General features: G+C 45.0%; 1 protein-coding gene across 3 annotated transcripts; it reads left to right on the top strand.

Annotated features, from left to right (window-relative positions):
• Positions 1-1,769: 1,769 nt before the first annotated feature.
• Positions 1,770-24,388, top strand: SEMA4F (ssemaphorin 4F). Of its 3 annotated transcripts, XM_059942668.1 has the most exons (14): positions 1,770-1,917; positions 4,170-4,321; positions 4,956-5,015; positions 5,222-5,320; positions 10,007-10,100; positions 20,003-20,122; positions 20,233-20,384; positions 20,928-21,106; positions 21,339-21,486; positions 21,614-21,836; positions 21,977-22,086; positions 22,201-22,361; positions 23,482-23,540; positions 23,778-24,388. In XM_059942668.1, exons 1-14 carry the CDS (start codon positions 1,770-1,772, stop codon positions 24,386-24,388), a joined length of 2,316 nt encoding a protein of 771 aa, XP_059798651.1. The 3 variants fall into 3 exon arrangements, with proteins under 3 accessions (XP_059798651.1, XP_059798652.1, XP_059798653.1); XM_059942669.1 differs by lacking the exon at positions 5,222-5,320; XM_059942670.1 differs by lacking the exons at positions 5,222-5,320; positions 10,007-10,100; positions 20,003-20,122; positions 20,233-20,384.
• The last annotated feature ends 834 nt before the right edge of the window (positions 24,389-25,222 follow it).

Raw genomic sequence — 25,222 nt, 5'->3', positions numbered from 1 at the left:
GCGGATCTGCCCCTTCTCTACTCATACTCATTTTCATTTACTTGCTGCTGATTCCTATAGTACCTCTGACAAAATCCAGTAGGGATAGGAGCCTCATGGTCCTCATCAGTTGTCTGGTCTGGGTCTTCAACTCTATCTGGTTGAATGAGAATTCTTCTCTGAATTAGCCCACAGGAGAGGAAAAGATAATGCTAGTATCAAACCAGAAATGGGCAAACACTTTCTCCTGTTTCCGTCTTGATTATTGTTTCTTTACTCCTCTCAAGTTATTTGTTTGAGTTGCAGGCTGGGGAAGAGGAGGTCAGCTTACCAATGAGTGGTTCAGGATAGGTTAGAACCAATAGGAAAAGAGTTACTTGCTTATGTTCTAGTCTCATAACCACTTTTCTCCCCTCAACTGCTCCTCATTGTAAAACCAGAAATATTTAACCCAGGTGTCCCAGGTATTGTAATCTAATGTCCAACAGACTTCCTGTGTTTCAGTATAAAGGATAGCTTCTCAACAGGTCTTCTTTCATACATAGTCCAAATTTATATTTTTGTCTCTAATCTCCAGATTAGACACTTATGTTGGAAATATCTTTGAAAAAATATATTTGGTCATGCCATCCTTTGACTTAAAAACTGTTTGTGTTTCCTTTTTGGTTACAAGGTCTATTATAACTGACACCACCTTCAACAATATGCTTGCTAACTCCACACCATCCATTGCTCCTAGCTACAATAAATTTCTCTATGTCTCTCTATAAGTTGTTTTATCTATCTGAAGTAGCATTCATTGGAAAATGTGCCAAGGACTCTTCCATACGTGGGGGAGTATGACTTGATTCCTTGAAGACCCCAATAAAGTCTAATCATACTTATAAGCTTTTGCACAGTGAAGGAAACCGTAAACAAAATGAAGAGACAACCTATGGAATAGGAGAAAATGTTTGCTAACAATGCAAGCGACAAGGGCTTAATTTCCCAAATATACAAACAGTTCAACATCAAGAAAACAAACACCCAATCAAAAAATGGGCAGAAGACCTAAATAGACATTTCTCCAAAGAAGACATACAGATGGCCAACAGGCACGTGACAAGATGCTCAACACCACTAATTATTAGAGAAATGCAAATAACTACAATGAGGCATCACCTCACACCAGTCAGAATGGCCATCATCAAAAAATCTACAAACAATAAATGCTGGAGAGAGTTTGGAGAAAAGGGAACCCTCTTGCACTGTTGGTTAGAATGTAAGTTGGTGCAGCCACTACAGAGAATAGTATGGAGGTTCCTTAAAAAACTAAAAATACACCTACCATATGATCCTGCAATCACACTCTTGGGTATATATCCAGAAAAAAACTCTAATTTGAAAAGATAATGCACCCCAATGTTCATAGCACTGTTTACAACAGCCAAGACATACAAATTGGAGTTTTTGGAGCGACCTTTGCAAACCTGTCACTCGGGGTCCTGGAGTGACACGTCCAGCCCATTTTCGAGGTAGAACGCCCCACCTTCCCCTGGGTCTAGCTCCCTCTCTCTCTGGCCTGGGCTTTTTCTCTTCTTAGTCCGACCTCCACGCAACCCCTACGGCTGAGGAGAAAACCAGCCCCATCATTGGTCCCTTCTTGAAGGGGTGGAGCCAGGTTGCGCTCTAACCCGCCGCCGCAAGGCCAGCCGCACCGAGGAGAGCAGAGTGGGGCCGAAGCTGGTGGCGCCGAGGCTCTGAGGAGGCTGCGGGGCGCGCCACACCCCGGCGGCCAGGCGGTGGCAAAAATGCCGTCCTCTGTTGCGCGGCCCCGCCCGCGCCCGGGGCCGTCCCCGGCCTCGCCCTTACCCCTGCTGCTGCTGCTGGAGGTGCTAAGCGGCCCGGTGTGTGGCCGCATCTCGCCTTCGGTGCCCAGGATCTCGCTTCCTATCTCCGGTAAGGCGCGTGCGCCCTGGCCCTTATTCCTTCGCGCCGCGCCCAGACCCCGCCTGCAGGTACCCGAACCCACTTGCCCTCCTCACCCGGGAAGCCGCACCCGGGCCCCCACAGCTCAGCCCACTGCGTCCCGCGCCGCCCAAGCCCCGCCCGTTTGCGGGCGGGACCCCCACTTCGTGCTGCTCCAGCGGGCCGGGCGACTCGGCTCCTACTACCAGCCCAAGAGGCTCCCGCGGCCCTTTATTAAGGCAACCGCCCCTCACCGTGCAGACGCGGACCCTGAGGCCCAGGGAGGGGAATGGGGGTTGCCGGAAACCCTCTATTTCGAAGTTTCCTCTCCCTTATTCTCCTCTTCCCTCACATGCACCTGTATCTGTCACGCCAGCCTGACGCCCATCCTGCTCTCAAACCCATCGGTCTTTCATACTACTCCAAACACCCATCCTTCTGACTACCAGCTCAGCATTTCCATCTGCCCACTTCACAAATTCATTTGGTTATCATCAGTTCTAACCTCCTCCGAGCCTTTTGCCCCTCTCACAACCCTGATTTCCCTAACCCACTTACCAGGCCTCTCATCTCTGACACCAACTCCCATTTTCCGATCCACCATAACCCTCCTAACTTCCTCAACGTTCCCTACTCCCTCTACCCATTCCCTATATTGAGTAGCTGGGAAACGATTCAATGAGTTGATTTAAGATTCTGTTTAAATGATTTTCAAAGTCTTCAGAAGGAAAAAAGGAGGAGGGAGATGTCCTTTTAAAAGATGTGAAAGAAGCCAGGGGATGCCACAAGGTTAAAAGTGATTATTGGAGTGATTCACACTTTAAAGGCTCTTTGTTGAGGCGGGCATGAGTGTAGCTATGAACCTTGTGTTTTTCTCAGTGGGCAGTGAGTGTTAGCAGCTTGGGCAAACAGACCCAGTGAAGCCAAGAGTACATCCTGTTGGGAAAAACTCACAACTGGGTAATAGTAATTTAGAGTCTTCTAAATTACTTCTGTCATTTCAGACCAGTGACATATAGGGATGCTCTGAATCCAGAAGACAAAGTTGTGGTCAGAGCCTGGGTTTCAGTTTGTGTTGGAGCAATAGCCACAACATGGAGTTGAGGTTGCCAGTCTGGGTTCATATCCAGGAATCCAGAGAGGTCTATATGACAAGGCGAGGCAGAGGTGGGGATATGAAGGGTGGTTGGGTGATCCGGGGCTTATACTAAGCATGGGATAGTAGTCAGGATACAGCACAGACATGAGTATGGGTATGGGAGGATTGGGTGGGTGGGGCTCCATACATCAGCACATCTAAGAATCCATGGCCATTCTACTAGTCTTGAAGGTAGCTGAGCAGATGAAGCAGGTAGAGCAGAACTGTATTAATTCAGGTCCCCAGAGCCAGAGACTGAGCTAAGAAGGTAAATTCATCCTAACTTATTTGTTACAATCTTTAAATAGATCAGAGTTTTGAATGCTGATATGGGTTTAGATTTGGCCCAAACAGAGCACATGCTTAAAGATGGAAGAAAGGAACCATTTGTGAAATACGTAGTATGTGTCAGATGCTTCCACATATGTTATCTCAGTTAATTCTCAACAACCCTGGATGGTGGTGTTTACAGATGAGGAAAGTGATGCTCGGTGAGGGCAAGTAACTAACTCAAGATCATACATCTGGTAAGTGAAAGAGCCACCTTCAAACTTGGACTGATCCATTTCCAAAGCACATACTCTTCTTGCCCCCTCTACTCTCTTACCTCTGGGTAGAATTAGGGTGAGATCAAGGGTGGTGGGAGAGAGAGGAGATGATCTCCTAATGTGTTGGTGAAAAGAGTGAGACATTTCCCTTCTAAGTAAAAAGGAGTTACTATTAAGTAGTGATTTAAAAAAAAGGATGTTTAGAGAGAAAAGTACTTGTACCTTTTACAGGTATTTTCAAATTATGTATCATGTTGCTATGAATAGAAATAAATATTAAATAGACTTAATATTTATGCTATTTTAATGAAGTGTTCTATTTTTATAGAAAAAGCATACTTTATTGTGTGCTAAATACTCTGGCCTCATCAGTTATCTTTCCCTGGGGAAGTTAAATGGTTGGCCTGTCAAGGCTTTGTGTTTGCCCTTAAGGCTGCTAAATAAATGATACTTGGAAGAAAACAAAAATTGGCCCCTTTGGCTTTGCCCTTGTGGACCCAACTCTTATGAAATGATGGCTGATATCACTCTTCACTTTCACCCTCTCTTCCTTCCAGAGGCTGACTCCTATCTCACCCGGTTCACCATCCCTCAGACATACAATTACTCCGTTCTCCTTGTGGATCCTGCTTCCCATGTGCTTTATGTCGGCGCCCGGGACACCATCTTCGCTTTATCCCTGCCCTTTTCAGGGGAGAGACCTCGCAGGGTGAGAGATGAGAGTGGGGAGGAGCTCAGATTCTAGAGCATGTGATTAGCTCCTTGGTTTTATGGCATATGAGGGGGGGGTGTTGTGGTAGGAGGGGGAATGTTGGTAAAAAGGAATAAGGGTAGATCGTCAACCTCATTGTCTCAGCTGAGGGTGATGGGGGTGGGTCATGGTGACTGGGGAGGCTATGAGGGAGGTTCATGATGATGGGGAGGAGGCCACAGTGACCAGGGTTCAGGTGGCAGTGGGCAGAGGAATCATTAAAATCACATTAGTCTAGGGCAATAGCTTTCAAACTTTTTTGACCACCCCTTAGTAAGAATATATGGTACATTTTGACATAGTACACAAAGTATGTACTGAAAAAAAACTTTCTTGAAACAATATCTACTCTCCTATATGTGATACATTCTGATATATTCTATTTCATTAAAAATAATGGTTGAGATTTCACAATTGATTTCATTACTCATTAATGGGTAGCGACCTCCAGTATGAAAAACAGTGCTCTGTGGTCGGGAGGTTGTCTCTGAAGTTTCCAAATTGATGGAGGTTGTAGAACTGTGTCACCTAGCCTGACTTGGGAGGAATTTGGGTGAGAATCTGGCAGAAATGGTCACTCTTCCTTTCTTAGATTGACTGGATGGTGCCTGAGGCCCACAGACAGAACTGTAGGAAGAAAGGCAAGAAGGAGGTAGGTATAAATCCGGGCCCTGGCCTGAATGTCAGTTGAGGCCTTGGCCCAGCCCTGACTCTGTGTCAGTCCCCTGCAATGCTCCCATCCCAATGGGCCCAGGCAGGGACTCTAACACCATACCCAGAGCTGCATATAACTGTCCTAACACTACTTTTCCTTGTACCTGCTGCTTCTGATTCTCTCTAACCATCTCTGACCCTTAGGAAGAATGTCACAATTTTGTCCAGATTCTCGCCATTGCCAATGCCTCTCATCTCCTCATTTGTGGCACCTTCGCTTTTGATCCGAAGTGCGGGGTTATTGTGAGTGACAGGGGTGGAAGGACGGGAGGGGTCTTCTGTGAGCGACTATGACAGGGGTCATGCTTAAGGGAACCCTTGTGCATGATAAGCATTGGGGGTGAGGGATGTCCTCATAGGGTAGAGGCTTTGTCTACTGAAGGAGGGTATGAAAGGGAGGGGGAGGGAGGTTGTCTGTAGAAGGTAAGAAATACAAAGTGAAAAGAGGGACGTAGTGGGATGGTGAAGGAAGTGAAGATGCTAGCTGGGCTGTGGGGAGGAACTTCAGAGGCCAGTAGCTCATGTTTTCCTTGTCCTGTGTATGCTTTGTCCAGGGAGCCTGGGTCCATTTCTTAATCAGCACTGTCCATACCTGTTTCTTCCTCCCATGGCATGTGATCGTCTTTTACCACCTCCTCCCACCTCCTCTGTCAGCCTCATTCTGTGTGGGCTGTGACCCTTTGCTCTCACAGCTTCTGAGGTCACTGCACACTAACGTAGTACCTGTTGGCCCCATACTCTGGATCTTGCCTTCAAGGTGGGCACTCTGTCAACCATGTTTTCTTCTTGGTCCTGTTCATTGCTGCTAAAGCCCTGGACATCTACAACCTCACACCCAGGCAGGCTTGGGACATGGATACTCCTAATCACATCTACGTTGGTCATGACCTCTAAAGTCCCTGGGATTGGTGACATCTTAGGAAGGGTGTTAATGTTTTGACTCCTCACCTTTTCTCATCAGTTATCCAGTAGTCAATTACTGTTCCTCTGGCTGCACACATTTGTGACCAGGCCCTGGGATGAGTCAAAAGCCTCACATGTCCTTCATATCACTGGACACTTTTTATCCCTTCCTGCTAGGGGTAGGGGGGAGTGCAACAACTCCCTTTCCTGACCCTGATCCTTAATGGTAGATCTTGACTTGATCCTTCTGCAGCCTGCAGTAGTCCTTGCCACATGGATCTAGTCAGTGTGTAGCTCCAAACCTCTTTGTTAAACATTATCCTTATATTTCTGACTTAAGAATGCTATAATTGTATATGCTTGATTGCCTTAGTCAGTCCCTCTGGGCTCTCCTTGGAGTTAGTTGCGTCTATGTTGAGTTATTTTCATAATGCTGGTGATAGACTCCCTTTTGAGGTGTGAATAGCTCCCTCATCCTGGGAGGGTTTCCCAGTTCAGGGTGGTGTTGAAAATCTCTATATCCCTTCAGGTAACGCTGAGGGCCTAGTTTCCCTACAGTTCTCACAAAGCTCACAGAAGTAGCAGTGGAATGGCAATTGACATATTTGTCCTTTCCTAGTATACATAGGATCAGGGAGCCCATGGGTGTGAATACCAGTGCCATGGTTTACAGATGATGTGATTACTCCAAGTTAGTTCCCCAGGGCCTTCGATTCTTCTTTGGCTCTCTGAGGTGGGACCCTAATGGTTGTTAGATAAGTATCTGGACAGAAAATGATCTGGACATACCTGTCAGGAGTGGTGTGACTTGGACCCCTATCCATTTTTGAGGAATATCAGCAAACAATAAAGAAGCCAGGGGCCTGTGTACTGCACTCCTACGACTTTCAGCTCTTTTTCTGAACCCTCCTATCCCGCAGGCTCATGAAATGAAGGACCATCCTTTGATCAAGGCTTGTTTGTAGGGGAATATAAGGTACAGCTAACAACTGTGTTAACCCTTTAAGCATCCTGAGACTGCTCTCTAGACTTCCTGAATGTTCTTTTCTACCTTTGTCTTATCCTGCTACCTGGCAATACCCATCTGCTTGAGCAAGTCCTTGCCTTATCCTTAGTGCTGAACTTCTCATGTCCCAGACTGATGACTTTGAGACTGTGTGTAACAATCTAAGAGCTTTGACTAGCTGATCCAGATATAACAACTTGCTCAGAGTTGATTGCTCAGAGAAATGAAGGTTCTCACAAAAGGAAGTTTAAGCATAGGACCTACCAGTTGCAACAATGTGGAGTGTTGCCCTTCAGTGACAGCTCATCAGACACTGGGGGAAAATATTTTAATTTGTTTTTTTGAGGGAGCTCCAGCAGTTAACAGAAAAAATGTTAGACTTATAACAACAGCAACAACAACAATGAGAAGACTTCCCATTCAATTGAGTGTCTACTCTGTTGCAGGCTTGGTGCTTGATACTTTACATTCACAATTGAGTTTAATTCTTATCACCATATCATGATATTTATTTATTATGATAACGATGACACATCATGATAGTATTTATTTCCAATTTACATGAATGAAACAGAAGTTCTGAAAAGTTAGGTAAAAGTCTGAGATATATAGCTGGCCGAGGCAGAGCCAAGATTCAAACCCAGGTTTGTCTGGCTCTGCTCTACTACCTTGTCCCTCTAGTCCAGCCTGCACCCTAGAAGAAGACCTTAGCTGGCTTCAATTTCTTGTGACATTTGATTTGTTTCATGTTAACAAGGATCATCTCCCCCTACCCCTCACCCCCAACCTCTTAGGAAAGGTCCTTTATATGCCTTGCACTCTTCTTGGCCAAAGTCAAAGGATGGGTTCTAACCCCACAGCTCAGTGAGAGCCTGCCTACATAGCTCTGGCTTTCAACTTGAGGGACTTGCCTTCACTACAACTCATGCTGATAGGACTGTGCTGACACAATGATGATATAATGAAGAATCTCAACATTCAGATAATGTGGTGTTGTGGTCTTATCCTTTCAGACCCTAATTAAATGTCACTTTGACCGTACAGTAATCATAACCTATGTAGTTAATCGGCTCCCTTGCTCAAAGGCTATAAACCTAGATAACGTGATGATGCCATTTGGGGAAACTGGAAGAGGATGAGTTTCAACATGTTCAGTTTTAATAGATCATCTCTGTGAGGAAAGGAAGTCCAGCAGTCAAGTGCAAACATGGACTAGAGTTTGGAAGACATCAGGCTTTAGAGAGTTTGGGGAATGATTTGCATAGAAAGTCTGAGCAGAAATGTGAAAATTGATGAGATCTTTATATGTGAAAAAGACTAAGGATACATGGTTAGAGGCTGGAAAGGAGAAGAGGAACAACCAAAGGAGATAGAGAAGCAACAGATAGGAGGAGGGGCTCCAGGAGGGTAGAATTTCAAGAGTCAAGAAGTAGACTATTTCAAGGAGGGGAGTCCATCAAAAGTATCCAATGGTGGGAAAAGATCAAAGAGAATGAGAACTGAGAAAAGGCTCATCCTTTATAAGTCCTTGATGAAATGTAACGGAATAGTTTCAGGCATAATTTGTTTTCTAGGAATAACAGGTGATCCAGGTTTGGTTAGAAGAAGTAGTAGTTTGGGATAAAGAGGCAATGGTGAGCCATTTTTGTCATTCTGTGGCTCAAACATTTATTAAGTCAGTGACTAATAGTCTAGGAATATAAATCTGGGGTGGGTGTAGAGAGTTAATTGGGGGCAAGGCGAGGCAGTGTGGAGAAAAGGAGGCGATAAGACAGGCCACAGCAGCAGGTAATAACCCCATGTTCAGAGTGCCCAAACATCTTGGTAATCTCTCACTGAACTGTCATCTTTCTCCTCTGGCTACAATGTGCCCACCACCACACAGGGCAGATGATTGTGTTTCCATGGGGTCCTCCATTCTGGAAGATTCTTGACCCAGTATTCCCTTTGAGGGGACATCAGATCACATCTCATTTTAACAGGCCTTCTTCAAGGCTCTCTCAGTAAAATAAAACCCTGTTTGCCAACTACAGCAAATAAGTGAGCAGTCAGAATGGGCCAGTGGTACACTTACGCTCAGGGGACATAGACCTATGTTGGTTCTCCAATTACCATCACAGCAATAAGGCTCCAGCAACACCATATGTCCATCCTAGTTTGTGAACTAGAGATATCATGCCTGGTACTTCGTGTCATAACTGTTTCCTAACTGGCCATAGTTAACTTCCCTGTCAGTCCAGGTTGAAATCATCCCTGATTTTCATTTTTAGATGTTATCTTGAAGGCTCTCTTAGTGCTGGATGCTCAGCTAAGGTAATGTCTGGCTGGCTCTGTGGAACTCTTACACCACTTGCCCACCCCCGCACCCCAGGTTAGTCCCTCTGGAGTCCCTGGATGAGGAAGACACTTACCAAATTCTCAGATTCTGACCTCAGCTTCAGGTCTTCACTGACTTTGTAGATTCCCTTCCCTCCTTCTGTGTATCCTTGACTCTGGTTCAGTCTTTTATTCGTGGGGTGGGATTAGGTGAAGGATGGCCCTTCTCTCTAGACCCCTGGGCTTCAGATGGTCCTATATCAGTCTGTACTTTTCTTTACCCTTCCTAAGTGCTCCAGCCCTCAGGAGGCCTGCTTTCTTCCCTGGTCCTCCTTATCCTGTAGCACATTCTCCAGCCAGTTGCAAAGCTGGCAGTTCAGCAGCATTTCAGAGGAAAGATCCGCCTTTCAGCCTCTCGGTGTCTTCTAGTGCCATCCTAGGTGTTCCTTCATCAGAGCATGTGGGTGTTGGGTACTAGGGGAATTGAGGGAAGAGGAATAAACTGATGAAAAGAGGGATGGCAGAGGTGGGAAATGCAGGAATGCGTGGTGGATTCAGGAATAGCAGACTGGGAATATGGGGATGGTAGTGGGGGAATGGGAGATGAATGGGAATTGGGTTTTTTCTTCATCTGACCATCTTTGTAATTCTCACCATGAACTTCCCCATGACCTCTAAACCAATTGCCCCCTTCTGGTCTGTAGGATGTGTCCAGTTTCCAGCAGGTTGAAAGACCTGAGAGTGGCCGGGGGAAATGTCCTTTTGAGCCAGCTCAGCGGTCAGCAGCTGTAATAGCTGGTGAGTGGGGAGAGATAAGAACCTGTGACTTCTTGCTGTAATTGCCTCCTTCCCTGCCCTGCTGTTGGAATTTCTGTGTCCTTTCTTTTCTTTCATCAGAATGTCTATTATTCCCACATCTCTTTCTGGCCTTTCCTATTCTTCCCAGAGTGCTTGTGTTCTCCTGCTTTTACCCACAGAATATCATTTCTCTTGCTTTTCTCTAGAGAATGTCACTGTTCACAGTAGACTGTGAATGTTTCCTTTGTTAACCTCATCTCTTTTAGTCATTTTTTCCTGTTTGTAAGAGGAATCTACTACAATGCATATTATAATAAATTTGCAAAAAGTATAAAGAAGAACATAAGAAATCTTTTAGAACAGCACAGTCCAAAAGAACTTTGTGTGATGATGGAATTGTTCTGTATCTTCACTGTCTAATACGGTAGCCACTGGTTACATGTGGCTATTGAGCCCTTGAAATGTGACTAGTGCGAATGAAGGGAAGAATATTAAATTTCATGTAATTTTAATTTAAATATAAATAGCCATTCATACCTAGTGACTACCATATTAGCACAGTTTTAGAGTATTCCTAGTCTGAAAACCACTGCTAGTATTTTAGAATATTTCCTTCTAGCCTTTTTAATGTGTGTGTCCACATGCATATATACTCATGCACATATATTTGGCTGGCCAGTCCTTTGTTGCTCAGAAAAATCAGTAATGACTATTAAAGAAATTCTTTCTGTTACTTCCTTCAAACAAACTATATATACATATAGAGCTGCTCAAGTGTTCAATGGTTCTATCACAGATTATGCCTAAATCTTTTCTGGAGAATGATTGACTAATTCTTTGGTAGCCACTGACTAATTCTTCGGTAGCCACAAAGTGAACTGTTTGTGTGCTACATAGCCTGTATTTTAGGTTAGACTACTCCACATACACTCTCCAAATTCAGTGAGAACCCAGCGATTTTTCTCATGAGTGTAAAACAAGCAGGTGAACAGAAATTTTATGAGTGTGTGTTTTATGAAACTTCTAAATGTCATGCTACATGGATATAATTTTGAATATTGTCATGTGACTTTATATCATAGGCATTTCTATATAATTTAAAAATTCTTTGTGAAGAAACATTTTAATGACATTATGCTACTCAACCTGTGAGCATACCATAATTTAATTAAAGAATTCCAAATTATTTATGTAAATTTATTTTCAAGTTTATTTAGTTCACTTCAAAGTTTTTGCTATTGTCTCTAATACTGTAATGAACATTTTTGTACATAAATTTTTATCCTCATTTTAGATCGTCTCCTTAAGACTCCTGGAAGTGGATTACTATATTAAAGGATGTGAATATTTTACAGCTCATTATCTGTTGCTAATTGAGTTTTTAGAAAGGGTATACCAATTTACACCCTAAATCAGCAGTAAATGAGAGTTTTTCTCACATAAATTTCACCACACTGTTTTGTTGTCATTAAACTTTTGTGTGTGTGTGTGTGCTAATTCAAGGCTAAAAATAGCACCTTTTTAAAAAAATATTTATTTATTTGGCTGTGTCAGGTCTTAGTTGTGACATGCAGGCTCTTCGTTGTGGCTGCAGGCTTCTCTCTACTTGTGATGCGCAGGCTCTAGAGCGCGTGGACTCAGTAGTTGCAGCGCGCAGGCTTAGTTGCCCCGTGGCACGTGAGATCTTAGTTCCCTGACCAGGGATCGAACCCGCTTCCCCTGCATTGGAAGGCGGAGTCTTAACCACTGGATCACCAGGGAAGTCCCAGCACCTTGTTTTAATTTGTATTTTTTTGAATATTAGTGAAGTTGAACATTTTTCATGTTTTAGTACTTATTTTTATTTCTGCTTTGGTCAATCCTCTGCTTATGTTCTTGGGCCAATTATCAGGTAGGATATTAGTATTCCAATCTACACCTTTTCCTTTGTGATTATATTTTTTAAGCTAAATCCTTCTTCAGTTAGAGAGCAGATAAAAATTTTCTTCTTAAATTTTTTTTTCCCAAACATTTTAACTCTGATTTATTTGAAACTTATTTTGACAAATGGCATGGCATGAGAAGGGAATCAAAATTGATTTTTCCCAACTAACTAATCAGTTGACTTAGCATCATTTATCACACTGTTTTTTTCTTCCTTCACTAAAGTTGCTGTGAACCTTATTATAAAATATTGGACAATATAAATTTTAATTTAAATATTGCACAATATTTTATGAAAAACAAAAATTGGGATATAAGATCTAACATTAAACATTTTTTGTTGTCGTTGTTATGGACCATTTTTAAAGTCTTTATTGAATTTGTTACAGTATTGCTTTCAGTTTTATGCTTTGGCCTTTTGGCCGCGAGGCATGTGGGATCCTAGCTCCCCGACCAGGGATCGAACTGCACCCCCTGCATTGGAAGACAAAGCCTCAACCACTGGACGCTAAACTCTTTTCTTATGCATGACTTTATTTGTAGGAAAAGTCTTAAAAGCTGTACAAATTAAATCACTCTTGGGCTTCCCTGGTGGCACAGTGGTCAAGAATCTGCCTGCCAATGCAGGGGACGTGGGTTCGAGTCCTGGTCCGGGAAGATCCCACATGCTGCGGAGCAACTAAGCCTGTGCGCCACAACTACTGAGCCCTAGAGCCCACGAGCCACAACTGCTGAAGCCCGTGCACTTAGAGCCTGTGCTCCTTAACAAGAGAAGCCACCGCAATGAGAAGCCCGCACACCACAACGAAGAGCAGCCCCCGCTCGCCGCAACTAGAGAAAGTCCGCACGCAGCAACGAAGACCCAATGCAGCCAAAAATAAATATAAATAAAATAAATTTATATATTAAAAAGTCACTCTTAGTCATTCAGTTAATGATTTACCTTTTCTGAAACAATGAAATAACAAAAGTTTTTGAAAATGAACATAAAGTATATATCCAGTAAATATATTTGAGTTGTCATTTTTTTTTTTTTAAATAAGACTTACAAATTATTTATTTATTTATTTATTTATGGCTGTGTTGGGTCTTCGTTTCTGTGCGAGGGCTTTCTCTAGTTGCGGCAAGTGGGGGCCACTCTTCATTGCGGTGCGTGGGCCTCTCACTATCGTGGCCTCTCTTGTTGCGGAGCACGGGCTCCAGACGCGCAGGCTCAGTAATTGTGGCTCACGGGCCTAGTTGCTCCGCGGCATGTGGGATCTTCCCAGACCAGGGCTCGAACCCATGTCCCCTGCATTGGCAGGCAGATTCTCAACCACTGTGCCACCAGGGAAGCCTCTGAGTTGTCATTTTTATCATTCATCTACAGTTGAAATCAGTGAGACCTTTTTTATATGCATACATATTTGAATAAAAGTTTAGTCAATAGTTTACTTTTCTTAGCTTTATATCAAGCATCTTTGGCAAAACGCTGAGCCAGTCATTAAGATCATTAAGAAAGATTTCACAGGTTTAGCAGTTATGAATGTCTCTTGATTCTACATAATTGTTTATCAACAAAATGACTTCCAATTGCAACAATCTGAAATAATTAAAATACTTTGTTTCAAGCAGTATCTTTAAGTACATTTAACCATCTGTGTGTAATTTCTCTGTGTTCTACTCAGCAAGTGGAACACAGCATGTAGTTTAAGAATACAAATTTCATAGATAAGATAATTGTATAACAAAGAACATTTTCAAGCAGGTTAAGTCTTTTTTTCCCCCAGGTAATGAAATTCAGTGTTGCCGTTCAGCTGATAATTGATGGAGGTGTCAGAAATCACTTTCTAATAGTTTAGAATGGCTAGCTCAAGACATAGAACCTCCATGGCTTTTTCTGTCTCAGATCCAAGTCATAGTCAATATCAATATTATAAGTTTTCCTCTGAAGTTCTTTATAGGGCTATAATTTAAATTTTTTCTTGGTCTGACATAACACCAATATTTAGTTGGAACTTTTAATGTTGATCCATTGTGTCCTACTGCCCCCCTGTTTTGAAAATAGCAGTATAGAAGATAGTGGCAATATTATTTAAGAATTAGAACCAGAATTCCCAGTTAGGAGCTATACAAATGTCCTTAAGGATAATAGACATATTTTGAAAGAAAAGAGTTTTAGTAATGAAAATATTAGAATATAATGGCAGGAGTATTTCTTATTTTAAATTATAAAAATTGCAATGTGCATTGTGGAAAATTGAGAAAATATAGAAATGTATAAAGAAGAAAGTGAAATGTTTATTGTAATTCAGTCATCACCAAGTAGCCACTATTATTATTTCAGAGTATTTTCTCATACTCTGTGTGTGTGTGCGTGTGCACGCACGTGTGCGTATTTATAATAAATTGGAATTGTCATGCATATTTCACTTATTGTATACTGAACATTTTCTCATCATAGAATTTGTTTAATTATTCAAAACTTGATTTTTAGTGATTGTATACTTTTTTATCATATGAATGTAGCACACTTATTTAATTATTCCCATATAATTATACATTCAGATTTTAAAATAAATTATTGCTTTTATAAATAATGCTGCATAAGGAATCCTTTTACATAAATTTTTATGTAAATCCTTTACATGAATCTAATTAATCGCATGAGTCAATCCAAAAAGTAGGATTGCTGGGCCAAAGGATATAAAAGATTTTTATAGTACTTTATGGATTTGGCCAAATTTCTCTCCAGTGAGTCCTACCAGCAGTGATGAGAAGGCCTGTTTCATTACAGCCAGTTAGCCCCAAAAATATAGTTAATAAACATAAAACAGTGACTTTCTCCAGAGTCCAATTTGATGTTTTTGATTTGCATTTCTATTAGTGAGGTCGAACAGCTTTTCATGTGTTTACTGGCACTTGTATTTCTTTAGGAAAAGGTCTCAGATATCTTGTCTTCAAATTTGACATTTATCTGTACTCTACTGAGATAAAATTAACAAAAATGATCTCAGTGTCTCTATTTGCACTATTCCAATTCGGAAAAATGCAGATATTTTGACAGTAATGTTCACATTAGCCTAAGAACATCCGCAACTCCTTCTCAGTCTTCTTTGCAGCATCTTTGTCTTCTGCTCATCCTTTAAATATTCCTTAGACTTGGACTTCCACCTAAGATCCTCTTCTCTTGCATTCTTTGTAATTGTGATCTCAGCCAGCCCCACGGATTCTGTTTCCACTGCATTCTGTTGTCTCCCAAATCTGACGCCTTCCAGATCTCCCAAAACTAGCCCCATGGATTCTGTTTCTAGCAGATTCTGATGCCTCCCATACATTATCTGGAGCTACAGACCACATATCCAGCTGCCTTCCAGACATCTCCACTTAGATGTCCCACAGGAATCTCAAAGTCAGCATGTCCCAAACTGAGCTCATTATCTTCACTCACCTCCCCCAAACCTTCTCCTAGACCAGTGTCCCCTTCTCTGAGTGCATAGTGCCATTACCCACCAAGATACCCAAGCTAGAGGCAGTGATTTGTCATCTTTGGTCCTCCCTATCACATTCAATAATAAATAGGGCTCTTATAAAGAAGAGCAGAAGAAGGGAGCTTTTGCTTTCTCTTTGGGAACTCATCTTGTGTTTTTCTTGTCTCCTTTTGGTCTCATTGCATCTTGTGATTACCACATCTGCCAAGGAGCCCGGTATGTGTTCCAGGTTCACTGGGTGCTGCCAGCATTTTGGAGTCAAGCTTATCGCTTAAATCCGTGAGTGTGTACCCCAAGACTAGCATTCACACATCGAAACAAGACAGTTATAGAAATCCTATATGCCAGGAGAGGAAAAGGTAGAGTAAACACTGCATCTCCAATGATCTGTAATTATGTCCTGATAATAGGCTGTTTAAAAAAAAAAAGAAAAAAAAAAAAGGTATCCAGCTGGCATAAACCTTAGATAAGGAAATAGAGAATATTAGGTCAGGAGCTGTCTATCCTGCAAAGCTCTGACCATGAGAAGAAAAGAGAGTGGAAGAAGGCAGGCCAGGGCATGATTAAAACCCTCCTTTTAAAGATAATGAGTGATAATTCCTATTATAAACCTTCTTTAAAAGTGAGCATTTTGATACCAGAGTGAAAATTTGAACCCCTCCACCTCCAGGGTGTAGTGAAATATTCACTGCCATGGCTTATATCCTAGTCTGTCAGTGTTGGATTGCTAACATATCTGGGAGGTCTATGTTCACAGGCTTTACATCTGAGCAAGTAGAGATCCATTTCTGCACATAATTGTCATTTTTCTTTGGCTGTGATTCTTCATCTTTGTGGCTTTCAATCTTGTTTTTCCTCATATTTCCAAAATGACAGTATCTTAATTTTTGGGGTTACAAAAGTAAAAGGTGCTAACTACAAAAAACATTCAGTGAATACAGAAAAGTAGAGAGGAGAAAATAAAAATTACTTGTAATTTCATTAGTCAGAAACAAACATCAGTAACACTGTCCAGTTGTAGCTCCTTCAATCTTGCCTGCACCTACAGACATATATACATATTTTTTAAAAATAGGGTTGAATTATACCGTGTGTTTTTTTCTAACCACCTTGCTCACTAAACTCAGCAATGTGGGCATCGGTCTCTTTGGCATATCATCTTTTGCCAATAGCAGATGTATGTTTTCATGTTTGCTAGCTTGATCTAGTCAGTAATAACTTGCCAAACAACTGCACATACAGGGATATTTTATTGTATGAACAGTGCAACAGAATATTTGAAATTGACTGTTCTGGAAAATTCAGGGCATGTGGTGATCTTGTGTCCTCCTGTGGACTTCTGCCCTCGTGACTGTGATGGCTGTTGTTCCTTTTCCTCTGTGTGTGTGTGAAGATTGTGTTGTAAGCCCCTTAGTACTCGTGGAACACCTGAAGCCCTGCTACTCCCTCCCAAAGTGTCTGATCCCTCCTGCTGTCCCTTTGTGACCCTCTGCTCTCTCCGCTGAGTGAGTGTGCTCTTCAGCAATCCTAGGCTCCAGAGTTGCTGACTGCCCCCATTTAACCCCTTAGAAAGTTTTGGGACTTTACCTCCGTCCACCACTGGGTCCTTGCATTGTTGTCTGTGGTCCTTTACCATTTCCAGAATATTTATGAGTGTTCCCCCTCAAACACATCAAGTCATGCTTCCAAAATATTCATAACTGTCTCTTCCACCACATCTCGCCCATTCTCAGGGTATCCATGACACAGCTTCTGTCAAGAGTTTTGGTTTTAGAGTGTTTTGTGTATAATGCTTTTAGGAAAATTTTCATTCCAATTCTGGCTTCTGTGTCATGTTTTTCCCCCTGGAACTACTGAGGATTGGCTTATTTGCTGCTCCATTATCTGCCAGAACCTTTGCCCCAAATCTCATTTTCTCCCTCATGAAATACTCTGGAAGGGAATGGGATGCCATTTTATAGTTGTGGCCCCCCTACCTTATGGCAACAAATCAAGCATATGGCCCCCTGAGGTTCCTAAGGAGCTGCACCTAACACACATTGAATGCCAGCCGTGCACCAGGCCCTACCTGGGGCTCTCTTTTTATCTCATTTAACCCTCAGCACTGCTCTGGGTGGAAGGTGGTATTATCCCCATTCTACATTTGAGGAACCTGAGGCTTAGGAAGGGTAATTGCCTAAGATCATACTACTAATAAGTATTCAGAGTTCAAACCCAAGCCTTCCTGACTCCAAAGTGCTTGGATTCTTTTCACAAACTCGAGTGATAGTATAGTCTTCCCTCCCACCCAGTAAGGAAGGGGGTTTCTAATTCTCTACTATTGCCCTCAGAGGGCTCCTGACCCTTTTTTTGCTCTGCGTTAAGTGTTCTTAAGTGTTAGTGGTTATCATTTCAATGCCTGAGACATGCAGCTTCACAGGAGCATCTATGAGTCCAGGACGTAGTGCTTCCTTCAAGGTGGCCCTGCCCTCTGCTGCCTCCCTCGGTGCACGTGACCCCGCGGCTCTTGCTGGGGTTTCTGGGCACCAGCCTCCAGCACTCCAGCCTTGCTTGCTTCTCCAGCCTCTCTGACTCTTCTGAGTCAGTGCTCTTCTGAGTTTCCTTCAAATGATGGTGCCCCAGGGCTCTCTCTCGCTTTCCTTTTCTCCCTGGCTTTCACCAGGTTGCCTGACTCTGGCCCTATTGTCCACACCCTTCTGTTCGGTTGCCTTCCAGCGACTCCAACCAGGAGTCAACCTTAGTGGGTCCAACAAGTGAACTCACCTCCTCTCCAGCCGCCTCCTTTATGAGCCTTATGTCATTTCTTTGCTTGGTTCATAATATCATAATCTACTATTATCCGTCTTATAAACGGAAACCTTAGAGACATTATTTTACTCCATTCTTTCACATCTCATACTCAGCTGATGTTCAAATCTTGTTAATGGGCTCTACCTCAGAAAGATCTCCCAAATCCAGCCCCTTTCTTTCCTCTGCCAGTGCCTTAGTCCTTCTCTGTTCTTGCCAGGACTGTGTGAAGGCCCTTTTAACTAGCATTTTCTTCCTAAAAAACAAAACTAATTATGTCATGCCTCCTCAAGAAAATCTCTGCAGTTTTGCCCTCACCTTTAGGATAAAGTCCACATTTTCCTGGCATGGAAGAGCAGATTCATCACAATTGGGTGCCTATCTCTGCACCTCTAGCTCATCTCTGCTCACTTGCCCAGCAGCCCCTGTGCCCCGCTGGAGCTCCAGCCGTGGGGAGTGCCCCCATATCCCTGAACATGGCTCCCCTCTTCCCCACTTGCCTGTCTTCCCCCCGAAGTCCTTCTACCTGGCAAATGGCTCATTCTTCAGAGCCAGCTCAGATGTGACCTCTGAGATGCTGCTCCCCCAGTTAGATGTGGCTGGGTCCTCCTCTGTGCTCCTACACACATCTGTGAGTCCACGCCTCTTGGTATCTGATTATGTTTGTCTTCTGGACTCAAATGGGAATTCTTGGGGGGCACAGTGATGTGCTTAGCACCCAGCGCAGTGCCTCTTACGTAGTAGGTGGTGAAGGAATGCTTCTCTGTTCTCTCCACAGTCCCTGTGATACTCAAAACTCCACCAGGGGTTTGTGACCTTCTTGTTCCCTGAGTCATTGTCTCTACTCATGTCCGAGCCCTTGGCAGTGTTGCTCAGAGTGGCTATAGTTCTCTCACATTCAGCCCACAGAACTGCACCTCCCCTTCCTTCCCAGAATGCCTGTGATTTCTCTTTTCCAATCCTCACCATCCCTAGAGCACCTCTGCACCTCCACTGAACCAGGAGGGAGGATCTGATTCCTCGTTGTTTCCTCTGGCTGGCTGTGAAATATCCAGAAATCCCCTAGGTTGGTGTTTCTCAAAGTGAGGTCTTGAATCACCCACATCAGAGTAACTCTGACTGCTTGTTTGAAACGTAGTTCTTGGGCCAACCCCCAACCGTACTGAGTGAGAATTGCTGGGCCCAAGGCCCAGGAACCTGCATTTTGATCAATTCCCTAAATGATGCTAGTATACCCTAAAGTTGTGACTTGTTCCAGGGCAGTATACACCCCCTAATGCTCAGAAAGAACAGTAGTTCCCTCAGACATTTACCATAGTGGGAGAACTTAAGTAAGATGGGAACATGCTGCAAAGCAAACCTCTTCCTGGAAAGTTACCATGTAATTATAGGGTAGAAAAGTCCTTAAAAATGACAACAGCAAGAAACAGACCAACGAAAAAAATCTTGCTTTCCACAGGGATAGCTTCTATTCTTCCTTCATATACATGAACATTCCAGCAGTTTTTTCTTAACACTGGTTCCCGTTACTGCCCCGGAGCACTTTATTTCTGTTTATTTTAAGTGAGGTAATGCCTGTCGTGCTTAGCATTGCCTAGCACTTAATGGGTGCTCAGCCCCTGAGGGTTCTGGCACCTGCATTGCTCCCCGCTCTGCCTGTGACCCTTTCTGAAAGCTTCCTCAGTGCGTCTGACAGTCCACCTCCTCCCTGTTGCCCTGCAGGGGGCGTCCTCTACGTTGCCACTGTGAAAAACTACCTGGGGACGGAGCCGATTATCTCCCGGGCTGTGGGTCGTGCTGAGGACTGGATTCGGACAGAGACCTTGCCATCCTGGCTTAACGGTGGGGAGAGGGCAGAGGGGGGGTGGTGCTGCTCTGGGGACAGAGTGGGTGGAGGCTGGGTGGTGGCCCCAGGCTATGTCTGTGGGATCTGAGGCCACGGGTCTCCCCAGCCCCAGCCTTTGTTGCAGCAGTGGCCTTGAGCCCAGCCGAGTGGGGGGATGAAGACGGAGACGATGAAATCTACTTCTTCTTTACGGAGATTTCCCGAGCTTTTGATTCATACGAACGCGTTAAGGTCCCGAGGGTGGCCCGTGTGTGTGCGGTGAGACCTTGATCCCAGCTGTCTGTCTTGTTTTCTGCTCTGCCTGTCCTCCTGTCTTTTCCTCTGGTCTCTGTATTTCTCCTCTGTCTCCTTTTTTGATGGGCAGTGACTACTTTTCTGGGAGCTTGATGAATGTGGCGAAAGGGCTCTGGCCTCTTTTACCCGCTTATTATCCCGTATGACACTGTAGTGTAGAGATTAAAGGCAGGAACTGTTGACAGACCTGGGTTCAAGTCCCTGCTACACTGCTTACTGCCTGTGTGACTCTGGCAGGGTCGATTTGAGGACTAAATGAGGTAACTTATGTAAAGCACGTAGTGCAGAACTTTATAAGTGCACAATAAACACAATAAACATCATTGTTGTGATCCTGCCCACCCCATACCTCATTGTCCTTCTCAGTTACTCTGTATCTCTGTCCTTGCATTTCTATGCATCTGTCTCCCTATCTGTCTGTGTCTGGGGGAAACTTGTATTGGTCTCCACAGTCCTCCCCTAATGTTGGTCTTCTAAAGAGAACTTCCTATGTGCTTGTCACCCCAGGGGGACCTTGGGGGCCGGAAGACCCTCCAGCAGAGGTGGACGACCTTTCTGAAGGCCGACCTGCTGTGTCCAGGGCCTGAGCATGGCCGGGCCTCCAGTGTCCTGCAGGACATGGTCATTCTTCGACCTGAGCGTGGAGCGGGGACGCCCATCTTTTATGGCATCTTTTCCTCCCAGTGGTGAGGGGGTCCTGATGTGGAGAGTTACAGGGTGGGAGATACCTGGGGTTGGTGCAGGTCAGTGTGGTCTCCTCCAGAGCGGGTGGGCTCTCCATGGAGCCCTGATCCTTCTGCCGTGAAGCAGGCTGCATAGCTCCCTGTGCGTTTCTCATGGGTCATCTCATTTGACAGGGGATGAGTTGCCTCCCCTAGTTCCCTCTAAATATCCAGCTCCAACCTGTGACTCTTCCAGGGAAGGGGCTGCCATCTCTGCTGTCTGTTCCTTCCTACCACAAGACATTCGGACAGTGCTGAATGGTCCCTTCAGAGAGCTTAAACATGACTGCAACAGGGGACTGCCTGTCATGGACAACGATGTACCCCAGCCCAGACCTGGAGAGGTGAGGGGGCTGGGGCAGTTCTTCACCTCATGCCCGAATTGCCCCATTAGGACAAGGGCCCAACTAAGGATCACAGACGCTTCCTGGCCCCTGGGAAGCTTTGTCACTCATCCTGTGTTTCCTTTAGTGCATCACCAACAACATGAAGCTCCAACAGTTTGGCTCGTCGCTCTTCCTGCCTGACCGTGTGCTCACCTTCATCCGGGACCACCCACTCATGGACAGGCCAGTGTTTCCAGCTGATGGCCACCCCCTGCTGGTCACTACAGATACAGCCTACCTCAGAGTCGTAGCCCACAGGGTGCCCAGCCTCTCAGGGAAAGAGTATGATGTGCTCTATCTGGGGACAGGTATGTTTAATAGCCAAGCAAGTTGCCCATCCAGTGCACACAGGTTGTCGCCATAGAGAGGGTCCCATGCATACAGGTATCAGAGTCCCAGGCACAGGTACAGTTATGTTATTATGTCTTGCCCCTTGCTTGCTTCCTAGAGGATGGACACCTCCACCGAGCAGTGCAAATTGGAGCCCAGCTCAGTGTTCTTGAGGATCTGGCCTTATTCCCAGAGCCACAGCCAGTTGAGAATATGAAATTGTATCAAGTGAGTTGTAGATTTTGGCGAGTCTGGTGGGGAGACATCTGAGTCCAGAGCCAATCTGTGACATTGAAGTCTGGGAGATCCAGCGTGTTTCTCTTCCTCACTCCCTTTCTGTAGAGCTGGCTCCTGGTTGGCTCCCGTACTGAGGTGACACAAGTGAACACAACCAACTGTGGCCGTCTACAGAGCTGCTCAGAGTGCGTTCTGGCCCGAGACCCTGTCTGTGCCTGGAGCGTTCGGCTAGCTGCGTGTGTGGCCCACACTGGAGAGCATGAAGGGTGAGGGTGGCTGCACTGGTTCCTTGCCTGATGTCCCCAGGCTCTGGCCTATCCGTATGTCTGTGTCTGTTTCTCATGGGTTAATGCTGCCCTCTCTCTCTCTCTCTCTCTCTGTGTGTGTTTCTTAGTGTCACTTGTGTGTCCGTCTGTCAGTCCATACTAACCATCTCTCTGTCCTCATCAATGTCCCTGCTGGACCTGCCCTGACTGTGTGGTTGATTTCCATGTTGCCATACGCTTCTCAGTTTTCATTTTTTTTTTTTTGGCCGCACCACACGGCATGTGGGATCTTATTTCCCCGACCAGGGATCGAACCCGCACCCCCTGCATTGGAAACGTGGAGTCTTAACCACTGGACTGCCAGGGAAGTCCCTCAGTTTTCATTTTACAAGTGCTCTTAGAAGTGTTTTCACAGTTGACAACTCCCCTCCTTCCTTCCTTGAAAAACTATCCTGTTGCCTTCTATGACTCTGCATTCTCCTGGTTTTTCTCCCTACCTCACTCTCCAGTCTGTCTCCCTTACTGATTCCTTTTCCATCCAGCTTCTGAATGTTGATATTCCTCAGGGTTCAGTCCTTCTCTTTACACTTTCATGCACTTTCTAGGTGATTTCATTCTCGTTGTATTCAGTACCAACCGAGTGCTGGTGACAACCACAGATGTATCTTTAGCTGAGCTATTTTGTGAAACAGAAAGCCATCTCACTGACCCTCACAGAAATTTGATTAGCTTTGATAGAAAAGAAGTTTTCTCTTTCTCTTAACAGAGAAATCTTTTAACAGAGATTTCCAGAGAAATCTTGTGGTTGTGGACCACCAGCTATACTTCTTGGAAGGTTCCTGTGTTTCTTTCAAAGTACCCCACCAAACATCTTTCTGACAGACCTAGTGCAAATTTAATTCTCTGTAGTCTGCTAGAAATATTTGTAGAATTTGACATGGCAAATGTCATGAGTATAAGAGGTATTGGGGAAAAATTTAGTGATGAAGAGAATGTTGACTGATAATTCTAGAGGTGATTTATGAGATGATGGGAGGTGCAATTGGCGAGTGAATATTCAGTACTGAGGAGGGTAAGGGGGTGTTGACACTGGATTTATCAAGTATTCTCTTCTTTATAGGCTGGTTCAAGACATAGAGTCAGCGGATGTCTCTTCTTTGTGTCCTAAAGAGCCTGGAGGTCTGTATGGTTTAGGGAATGCGGGTAGAGTGGATGTAAAGGGCCTAGAAAGTTATGTTTTTGGACCTAGTTTAAAACTTGTATCCTGGAAGTTATGGCAGCCTTACTCTCTTTGGGAATCCCCTTTTTAGCTTTGTGTACCATGGCCCCTTCTCATATCTTGTATCACCCCACATTTCTCTCTAACACCTCCAACCTACAGCCTCACCACCTTTTGTGCTTTTGCTGTCTCTGCAGAACACCCCGTGGTGTTTGAAGTTCCTGTGGCTACAGCTGCACATGTGGTCTTGCCATGTTCCCCGAGCTCAGCCTGGGCATCCTGTGTGTGGCACCAGCCCAGCGGAGTGACTGCACTCACCCCCCGGCGGGATGGGCTAGAAGTGGTGATATCCCCAGGGGCCATGGGCGCTTATGCCTGTGAATGTCAGGAAGGTGGGGCCGCTCGTGTGGTAGCTGCTTACAGCTTGGTATGGGGCAGCCAGCGGGGCGCTCCAAGCCGGGCTCACATAGTGGGGGCTGGACTGGCAGGCTTCTTCCTGGGAGTTTTTGCAGCATCCCTGACTCTCCTCCTGATTGGTCGGCGTCAGCAGCGACAACGACAGAGGGAACTTCTGGCTAGAGACAAGGTGGGCTTGGACCTGGGGGTCCTACCATCTGGGACCACAAGCTACAGCCAGGACCCTCCCTCTCCCTCTCCTGAAGATGAGCGGCTGCCCCTGGCCCTGGCCAAGAGGGGCAGTGGCTTTGGTGGCTTCCCTCCACCCTTTCTGCTTGATCCTTGCCCGAGCCCAGCCCACATTCGGTTAACTGGGGCTCCTCTAGCCACGTGTGATGAAACATCCATCTAGGGCTGGGCACATAACCACTAGTGCATGAGTGACCACTGGATGGAATGACCATTGGGACGCTGGGGGTCGATGGTCATGGAAGATCGTCATGGCCTCTGAGTTTTCTTTGGCTTTTGAATGATCACTTCGAATTCCCTGTCTGCCTTTTCTGGGCCTGGGTGGGCTCAGGGCCAGGGCTTTGCCTGATTCCCATAAGAGATCAGAATTGCTCTTGCACTGAATCAGGACTTTTCCTGCCCCTGCCCTCTCAACCCCTATGACCCCTTCAGCCCACTATCTTGGGCCCATTAGTTTGGGGCTAGGCCCCAGGACATTGCTGTGACTTTGCTTTCCGGTTGGGCCCTGGCCAGAAGGAGGAGCCCTGGAAGTGCTAGGGGCCTAATGTGCACTGACTCCTTTTGCTGGTTCTCCCAGTTTATCTCATTCTCTGTGGAGAGTGCATGATTCCCAAACTGCAACATGCAATCTCTGCCCTGAGATCTACCCCATCCCAGTTTCCCTTCTTCCATGAAAGAGCATGTGTAAATACACGGATGTTCATAGGTGACCTGGACACATGTGCATGGATGACTAGGCCGATGCTCTGGTGTATTCATGGGAGGTTGAGAGGGTCAGGTTGGAATGAGGGCAATACCTACAGGACTTGAGACCCTGTAGCCAGTGAGGGAATGGCTCTCCTTTCTAAAAGGAGAAAACCACTTCCCCGTCTCCATCACCTCTCACAGCCCTTCTGTTGAGTAGAGAAAAACTCCCAAAGTGACCTTCTGGGTGGGAAAGGCAATGGTACATCTGACCCCATCTTTCTCTTTGTTTTTGCCTCCTGGCTGCCACCAG

The sequence above is a fragment of the Balaenoptera ricei genome, chromosome 13, assembly GCF_028023285.1.
Source record: "Balaenoptera ricei isolate mBalRic1 chromosome 13, mBalRic1.hap2, whole genome shotgun sequence".
In the NCBI taxonomy this organism is placed as follows: domain Eukaryota; kingdom Metazoa; phylum Chordata; class Mammalia; order Artiodactyla; family Balaenopteridae; genus Balaenoptera; species Balaenoptera ricei.
The sequence above is the reverse complement of the archived record's forward strand: the minus strand, read 5'-3'. Positions and strand labels throughout refer to the sequence as shown.